The sequence below is a fragment of the Fukomys damarensis genome, unplaced genomic scaffold (assembly GCF_012274545.1).
Source record: "Fukomys damarensis isolate Sample0158 unplaced genomic scaffold, DMR_v1.0_HiC HiC_scaffold_8, whole genome shotgun sequence".
NCBI lineage: Eukaryota > Metazoa > Chordata > Mammalia > Rodentia > Bathyergidae > Fukomys > Fukomys damarensis.
Window position 1 is genome coordinate 22,138,164 of NW_022900920.1, and position 9,716 is coordinate 22,147,879.

At 38.1% G+C, this 9,716-nt stretch overlaps 1 protein-coding gene across 4 annotated transcripts in view; it reads right to left on the minus strand.

The window, feature by feature from the left end:
• Positions 1–421: 421 nt before the first annotated feature.
• The window catches only part of Fam160b1 (family with sequence similarity 160 member B1), a 31,217-nt gene continuing 21,922 nt past the window's right edge, over positions 422–9,716 (minus strand). For 3 of the 4 annotated variants that reach the window (XM_010634578.3, XM_010634577.3, XM_010634576.3), the window contains exons 14-17: positions 8,305–8,448; positions 2,795–2,935; positions 2,360–2,463; positions 422–2,264 (exon numbers count right to left, since the gene is read on the minus strand). In XM_010634578.3, the coding sequence (XP_010632880.1) occupies positions 2,159–2,264; positions 2,360–2,463; positions 2,795–2,935; positions 8,305–8,448 (495 nt within the window). In that variant the 3' untranslated portion in view covers positions 422–2,158. The remainder of the gene's footprint in view (positions 2,265–2,359; positions 2,464–2,794; positions 2,936–8,304; positions 8,449–9,716) is intronic. The other variant, XM_010634579.3, reaches the window with a different exon arrangement.

The window sequence follows — 9,716 nt, forward strand, 5'->3', positions numbered from 1 at the left end:
TAGCGACATAGCTTCTGAGAGGCAGTAAGAAAACTACCAGGCATGCAGCACAATGCGCTGTTCAATTAACAAATTCAACTCAGTGTGAAAACTTGTGCTGCCTCTAGGTCCAAATGAAATATGGAAAAGAGAGAAAAGCAAAATCAACTATACTTTAAGCCTTAGCTGATTACATCAAGGTCATTACAATAACTTAGGAAAATTGTATTTTCAGAAGCAGCGTACACACACACACACACACACATCCAAATATGAGTTAAAGCTTTTCTGAGCTTCGTTTCATGGATTAGCTATAAGGTCCCATTGTGAAAATCAAAAATAAAAAGAGTATTTGGTTTGAGAGGTAATATCATTGCTATCGAGCCCATGAAGCACTAGGAAAGCATAAAGAAATATCTAATATCTCTTAATGCCTTATGTCATATACAACCACATCAAAGTAGACTGTAGCTACTTCTAAAAATGGAGATGCTGCAATGTTCCTTGCAAAAATTGTCCAACAAATACACCAAACCACATAATACTTCATATCACTCAAAATCATGAAAAGAACACCACACAGGCAGTAACTATCTCCCATTTTTGTTGTTTCATTGTTTTACTCAATGAATTTTTTTAGACCAAGCTAAGAAAGATTTGTACTAAATTAAAAACTTAGTCTTTTTTGATGTTTTAATGATGAGCATGTTAGAGCTAAAACTATTCATAATCTTGATACTTTGTTCTTAATAAATAGCAAAAGCTAACTATGAAATAAATCAGAAACACTACTACAACAAAATGAGCAGATAAGCCTAAAACGTGCCTCTGTGCACACGCCACTCAGTATGTGTGCAAACGCGCCACACGAAATGGCTTTCCCAGGGCCGAGACAGCGCCTCTGAAGGTCCGAGAGGGAACATGTGACAGTATCTCCCCCAAAATCCGTAAATGGAGAGGTAAAGAGGAAAGTGCTGCTGCTTAACATTTAAAAAAAACAAAGGCTTTAAAGCAATATTGGGACAATGAGCAAGCTTAAAGAAAGAACAGAACGACACTAGCGAGCTCCTTGATGTGAAGTTACCACAGCCTGCTGCACGCCACACAGCGGCCAGACCAGGCTGTCCTGCCTGTGTGCCCTGCAATCACACACAGGGTCTCAGAACCCTCCGACGTGTAAACAGGACATTTAAAAGACTGTTTTCTCTCACCTCTTTAGAATCATTTAAGACAAAAGACAACAAAGTGAAATGAAACAAATGTAAACATTGAGGCCACCGGCATCCTGACTGTTGCCTACTTGGACACTACCGTGCACTTCAGTAAGAAAATTGATTATGAAGAATTTCATAAAACAACTTTCAGAGAGGGAAAGAACAAAAAAGCTCACAACTGAGTACATATTATCATAAAAATACTATTTTAGCAAACACTACCAACAATGAACACCAATTCAATGTTGTTGCAAAAAATGACAGTTTAAGTAAACTGGGACCCACAGACGAAAATTAATCACTAACATGGGTATGTGCACAAAAGAGTAAAAGAATGTTTCTTTAAAAATATATATTAATCAAGAATTTATCATATTAAATTGTTATTCTTAGAAAAGCTAAAGAAAGTTAATGCTGCTCTACACATTTTTATTTATTATCATTAACAATTCATAGATGGTTCCTGGATTATATTTTTCCTCATTTACAGTTTTAAATATTTTTTTTGATAAGAATCTTAACCTTAAAAAGTTAAAAAATTAGTGAATTTTTTGCTACTTATTAATCCAAAAGAATATAAGCATTGGAGTCCCACAGAATGTCAAAATGCCTTGCTACCTAAAAGGATGTTAAGATAACAGAAATATCTTCAAAGTCATGACATCAGGAATTTTTCGGCATTTCACACAGTCATCAGAATGCTTATTTCCTGAAGTTCCTTTGATTGTATCCTGGGTTCAACAACGTACAACATAGAGACCCATTATGATAGAGCCAATGAAAACAACGCTACGCCACATTTTATCCAGAGTGTTCACCTAAAAGGTCCTTAAAGGTTCTGTCCAGTTCACAGCAATACTTCATGTAAAAAGGCTTTTCATCCTCTCTTGGCTGCATGGGACTGAGTCTTTTCTGATGAAGTGTACATGATAGTTCAGTTGCCTTAGCGACTTGAAAGATGTTATTTATGGTGTGGAGGAAGCGTGGTATTTCACAAATGCGATTGCCGCCAGCTCCTTACAGAACTCTTCTAACACAATCACACCCTCTAGCAACGTGATATGGTCAATTCTGGGAAAAGCAGACGAAAAATCAATTTAAATTATCAGCAGATCACTGAATTGGGTGACATTTTTTGGATAAAAGTATATAAAACAATGACTTACACAGGGCCTTCAGGTTCCAAACCAAGCAATCGCTTTCTAACTAACAGCAGCTTAGGTGTGAAGTCCTGAATACGCTGAATTCGAACCATAAGGTCTCCAACAACCTGCATCAGAGACAAGAAACTCAGTTCTTGAAATCCACTGTATAAGGATTCTCTCCTTGAAAAAATGTCCTTTCTATCACTAAAGAACCTATTCCACAGTTTCTTTGACCAAGGACTCATCTGGTCTTTAAAATATAAAAATTACATGTAATATTTAAAAGAATGAATTTTTCTCCTTCCCCATTCTAAAATAGTTCAGAACGTATCATGATTACTTTGTAGATGTATAATATCGTCCATCACATGACACTGACTAACACAGTGATAGGAAGATGTTAACTGGATGGGCTTATTGATTCTAGAGAGTAGAGTAGAACTGAACTGAACTTACCCTGACGATTACAGAGAAGAGGGATCGACAGCCAGAGGCAAGGTTCACATAGGGATCCAAAAGGTACTCGTGCATGTGTGGATGAGGGAAGAGGGACAATCTGGACAACACGGAAGTCACCTGTAAATTCACATCGTATGGCTGTGTAGAGGGAAGGACAGAAAGATAGCTTGTATGATATAAGGTACGCACTGTGCTTAAATTAGCGCTAGTTTCTATGAAACCAAAACACACCTGTCTACTCCTCTCTCCACATCATGTTCTTTTTTTTTTTTTTTTGTACCGGGGATTGAACTCAGGTCCTTGCACCTTGCATTTGCAAGGCAGGCCAACGAACTGCTGAGCTAAACCCCAGACTTCTCCACATGTTCTTCTGCAGTGAAACATCTACAACTAAACCGGCTCTCACCATCATAGTCAAAGCATGTATAACACAGCCCTTAAACTTAACACAAGATAGGCATTGAAACATGTAGAAAAGGCAAAAATGTGCTGTAACAGGATGTATGTGAGTTGGCTGAATTCATAAAATAGTTGAAAGTCATCAAAAACAACCAATATGCCACGTACAGTATTAATTACAAACCACAGAAGACAAATTAAGCCTAAGACTAAATAAACAGATATTTCATCTTTTAAATATAGTAAAGTAGGACTGGAAATGGTATTTCTTATCTCAGATTATTCAGTGGCTGCCAAGTACCAAAAGCATGAATCTAAAAAAATAAAGTCAAATCACAGACCCTTGTCAATGGAATGAAAGAATTTTGGGAAGAAATGGTTACCCTATGCCTGGAGGTGACAAGGAGGGAAGACTAAATTTACTATTAGCAATGGACTCTGAATGTTTTATTCTCACCCATCAAGCACCTTTAAAACCTTTGATCAAAATGCACACCAATTAGAAGGGCATCTTTAGCACTGAGAAACTCCTGGGCACTGCCGGCAGATCATTGGAGGTGCTCTGATGAGTGTACGTGTTGTTACATAGACAAAATTCACTCCTAGCGCTAATTCCAATTTTAGTCTTTCTTATTAACTATGAGATTCATAAACATGGACTTTTTTAAAGAATAAAAACTATGCTTGAGTCATTCTTTTTCAAACTGTAGTCTTAAAGCAAGATAAATGAAAGGAGATTTGTATCCTAATAAAGGAACATCTTAAGATTATATTCTCCTATTTGACAATACCTGTAACAAAATAGACTTTCCCAAGACTCGACTCATAATAAAAAATGAATTCTCATCAAATTATATTTTAGGTACTAAAGGATCCATTTACAAAAATCAATTTAGAAATGAATTTTATAAAATATGTGGATGAAATAATTTAAAATATAACAAACACTTGGTAATGATTCCAGGCATTTGGTAAAGATTCTGTACAGAATAATTTAAAATATAACTTGAGTTCAGAACTGTGTATCACTATTCATTTCAGGTAGGTAGGACTTCTAGGTTACATCTCTGACTGTCACAGAAATGCAAATCAAAACAATGTTAAGAGTCTGTCTTACTCCTGAAAGAATGGCAATCAGTGAGAAATCAAACAATAACAAACGCTGGTAAGACTGTGGTGAAAAGGAACCCTCCTTCATTGTTGGTGGGAATGTAATCTAGTACAGCCATTTTGGAAACCAGCATGGAGATTTCTCAAAGAACTGAAATTAGAAATTCCATGTGACCCAGCAATCCCCCTGCTAGGAATCTTCCCCAAAGAGCTTAAGTCATCATACTGCAGCGATGCATGCATACCAATGTTTACAGCAGCACAACTCGTAATGGATAAATCCTGGGAACAGCCTGTACACCCATCAATAGATAAGGAAATGTGGTATCTATACATAAGAGAATACTATTCTGCTATGAAGAATGACAGATTTGAGACATTTGTAGAAAAATGAATGCACCTGAAAAACAGAATGTTGAGTGAAATAAATCAGACACTCGAGCTTAAATACTGTGTGGTATCTCTCATTTGAATGAGCCAAAGTACAGCCAAAGAGAATAATGACAGATGGAGAAAAGGGGACTAGGAAATGGATCTCTTGGCAACAGGGAAGTGGTCAAAGGTAAGAAGTGCCAGGGATGAGAGGAGAGGGAAATAAACAGAATAAAGACAGGCCATTTACAGGAGCCCAATAATCTCAATGAATGTAAACATCAATGTAATATGATATAAACGTATGTTATAATATGAGCTAAGATTCGTAAAAGCAGCAGGAATGAAAAATGGGAGAGGGGAGTTGGAGGAGGGAGGGAAGGAAAGAGAAGGGGTAGGAAATTTTTTAAAAAGCTGCAACCAAATCACTCCCCAAGATGACTGTAAACTGCATGATTGCAAACGTGTACTAATAAAGTAAAAAATTTAAAATAAAATTTTCTAGGTCATGAAATTCTTCCATTCTCAGATGCTTAAACAAGTATGTCAACACATTTGTCTTTTTTTTTTTTTTTTTTTTTTTTTTAACAGGCTTTCACCGTGTAATTGAGACTGGCCTGAAACTCTCTATGTGGCCCAGGCTGGCCTCAAATACTCCCAGCAACTCTCCTGCTTCAGCCTCCCGAGTGCTGAGATTATATGCGTTAACCACCACGCCCGGCAATACAATGTGTCTTGAAACAAGGCTGTAGTACTATTAAGACTTTATAATTTCTCTGTATGGTGTGACTTTGGTTTATAATTTTATTTTAACATAAATCTAGATCATGCATTATTTAAGAGGCTCTCCCAACCATGCCCTGCAGTGGTGGGAATGGAACCCAGGCCCCTCAATGTGCTTGGCAAATCCTCTACCAGTGAGCTCCACCTCCCATCCAAACACGTTCTCAATGCTGTGAACATGAAATTAAACTTCAGCAACATAGAATTATTTCACTGTACTCTGAGATGGTCTCTACTTATTAGTATAACTTTAAAACGAGCTGGGATTTGGGGGGCTGTTAGTAGCAAGTGTCTCTGTTATTGGGGGGGTCCCTTTACTTTGAACTTTTCGCAGTACATCTCACGTGCCAAATGGAACTGGGCCATTTTAAACTAAGCCCACATCAATTAGAAGCTATGAATTCTGAGACAACGATCTCCGATTTACAAGGACACTGAGGTCACCAACAGTTATCTCCTCTGCTAAAGCCCGAGGATACAAATGGTCAAAGTGGGACTTAAATCAACTTGATTTCTAATAATATTTGTTTCAAACAATTCGTATTTTTAAAGAGTATTTTAACTTCTCATTTAATTGTTTCAAGCAAATCTAAATAGGGGATTAGGAAAGGCAGTAATAACGTCCCTTTAACAGGAAGGAAATGTGACAAGCGGCTCAGTCACCTACCCAGCATCAAGCTCTTCACACGCAGAGCAGGGCACGAGTTGGCCCCTTACTCCATCTGTCCTGGTGGTCTTACATTCTGTTGTAGAAGTCCACTTTTTACTTCCTTTATGAAATCCCACAGGTACAAACTACTAAATGTCTGTGTTGCACAGTATTAAAAAAAATTAACATTGTGACGACACAGTTGTGTCATGAGTACTGAATGCCATGACTTCTCAATTATGCATGAAGAAGTTTCCTACACTGTGAACTATCCGCATCTAATGTTTAACCCCAGGCTGGTTACCCTGACTCTATTAGAGACACATATTTGAAAATACAGACAAACACCATCCTGAGCGAAAAACAGGGAAGAAAACGAAAGTGAACCAAATACACTGAGCTCCACAGGGCCTCGCGCGTCATCTTGGAGATCAGACTGCAGGATGCTCTTCCCAAAGAGGCTGGAAACCTAAGTTCTAAGGAACAAAAGGCTCCAGGCTGCTCCACAGGGGACTCTAAGTCCTGTAACTGAAAGTAAAGGTTTCTCACTGAGGAAACAGTACCAGAAATCTGTCTAACCCATGACAGAGGGCTCTTGGTCAAACAGGGAGAGTGATGGACACGGCCTAGGCATCAGCTCGTCCTGTGCTGGGCTACATACTCTGGGACATTCTGCTCTGTCTTCAAGCATCCTTTTATGTCAGCACTCAACAAACTGTGGACAAGTGCTCAATTGTGATGACTCAGGGTGGATTTTTTGATTCAGAAACTACATTTAGCCTTGCAAACCCAAGGACCTGAGTTCAATCCCTGGTACCAAAAAAAAAAAAAAAAACAAAACAAAACAAAAAAAAACAAACCCAGAAACTACTTTTAAAAATGTGGATTCTTGCTGGGTGTGGTGACACATACCTATAGTCCCAGCACTTGGGAGGCTGAGACAGGAGGATCACCTTGAGTTCGAGGCCAGCCTGGGCTACATAGTGAGTTCGAGACCAGCCTGAACTACATAGCAAGATCCTGCCTCAAAAAAGAAAAGAAAAAGAAATTTGGCTTTTCAGTGCTCTTGGTCAAACTTTCTAGAAATTACTGACTTCATACTTACTTAATATCTCTCACTTATTATTAGCTCAACTGGATTCAAACTAAGCCTGGAAAACTAGTGGCAAAAACCCATAACCAACCCATGAATTCCGGCCACCCAGGAGATTTAAACAGCCAAGCTGTACAGAACACACTTATTAATACCAGACTTGGACACTTTAGCTGTCAGCTTTAAAACAGACACTAGACACACAGCACATGATATCTAGAAATTAAAGAAAGCAAAGGACTGGATCTTTATCACTGATGTTGGGAATGGCCCTGACTGAAGGATGACCTCACGTAGCACTTAAATTATATTTTCTTTATTTGACTTTATAGCTACTCAAGAGTGCATATTTATGTAAATCTCTTTTATAACTCCCTCTGTACATGTAAATATTTAACTGAAGTGCTAAAAAAAGAGCAAGCATTTTGAAACACAAATTTTAAATTAATCCAAATTAGTTATGAGTTTCTATGTTGAAACAAAAACCATTACTTCAAGTGTATCTCACTATCGTCACTGTCTGACAGTGCAAGGAGGGGAGGGATTCCTTAATCCCAAATTCGTCCTCTACCAGGTGATGACACGCGTAGCGACATATCAGCTGATGGTGATTTTCGTCCACTTTGGAACTAAATGAACCTTCTTGATTTTCCCTGTCTTTCCCTCATGAAAATGAACAGTGCTCACACGTTCTTTGTCTGAGGAAGCCAGTTCACAATTTTAATGAGACCTGAGTATTCAAGGTTCAATTTAGGGTCTTCTGGGAGGAGCTTTACAGTGCATCCACACCAACCAGCCCTACTAACTGAACGCTTTCCCAAGTTAGTCACAAAGGAAAGCACTGATTACCTCCAAACTAAATGAGGGCCTGTAATAAGAAGATACAGATTCTGTAATAGTTGCCAGGCCAAGTGAATGCTTCTAACATTCTGAATGCATCATAACCCCAGTAACTGTTAGCCATAAAGCCTTATGAAGAAGTCCTCTGGTGGAAAGACTAAGAAAAGAACAAAAATATTTAGCTGAAAATCTAAACTAAGATTTGAGATATCACGGTAAATAGTAACAAAATATGAAAATTAGTATTTTAAAATGTATTACCTGATCAAGAATTCTTCCCATTCTGTCAAATAAAACTTTCAAAAAATGACCTTCAAAGAAAGCTGCTTCTAAATTGCACTTTTCCAGTGCTTTCGGAGACCCAGGCCATTCCCATCTTAAGCAGATAGCACAGTAGTCCCGGAACTAGGGGGGAAAAAAGCATCTGTATCATCAAAGAACTACCAGAAAACAAATGAAAATAAAGCAGAAATAGTTTCCTCAAACAGGCATAAAGAACCACTCGAATGTGAAACCTCTTCTCTGTGTGAGGTGCTACAGGAGAGGAGAGGGGTGACTAAGCCCCTGACAAGAGGGGCACAGGGAAGACTGGGGTTGGCAGGAACTAGAGTAAGGTGGTGGGGAAAAGGAGGCATATTTTCATGTCGTTACAATATTCCCTTTAGAGTCCGGACACAGTGGTACACACCGAGAACTTGAGGCAGAAGGATCATCACCAGGAGATGGCATGAGGCCACCTGGGCCAGCCTAGAACATACGGGGAGACCTTGTCTCAAAAAACAAAAAATTTCCCTTTAAGCCATTTTGATGCTCTTCCTTGTCATTTTCGTAACAGAGCTAGAGCACACTTATAAAGCAAAGTTAAGACCTAGTCAAGTTACTGAATGATGTAAATAGAGAAATGCTGCTCATTACTTGAGAAAGCTTGATGTTTCTAGGATGTTCTTACCCTGGGTACGTTGTCGTGAGAGGGCTTATAAGAGTGCTGCCCACAGGATGGTCCATGGGCCAGTGTGGGCCTCAACCATCACCAGTGAGATGTGTAAAAGAAAGAATCAGCATCTAGAATTTTCCTAGCAATCTGAGTAATTTTATGTTTGCTGAATCTAACACTAAAATAATGGGGCTTACATTTTGTCCTTCTCCTTCATTTTCCTAGTAACTCATTTTTATTTTATTTTACAAAAGTGTTAGTATATGACAGATTCGAAATAATAAAAACTATTCTTCAGTACGGATACTTATCACCAGAAAATGGATATTTTTTAGGGGGCGGGTACCAAGGATCAAACTCGGGCCCTCCTGCGAGGGAGGCAGCAGAACCACTGAGCTAAATCCCCAGCCCCGAAAAATAGATTTTTATAAGCAAAAGAGTATCTCATATAATAAAAATGAATTTTAAAGGTTTCCTCAATATGTAATTTACTTAAAAGAAATTGAGAGGTATTTTCCTCCATCCTTTCCCTTTTCAGAATTTCCTCATTCAGTACCGCAAAATTTCTTTGACCTCTCTAGTTTGAAAATTACAGGAAATTAAAACAGTATATTCTCACCATAAGCATTACTTTCAGCTTTATTTTGTTTCATAAGAAATATGTTTAAAACAATTAAAAAGCCAACTTCATCAATATACTGTGTTTTGGGGTTTTTTTTTTTTTTTTTTTTTTTTTTTT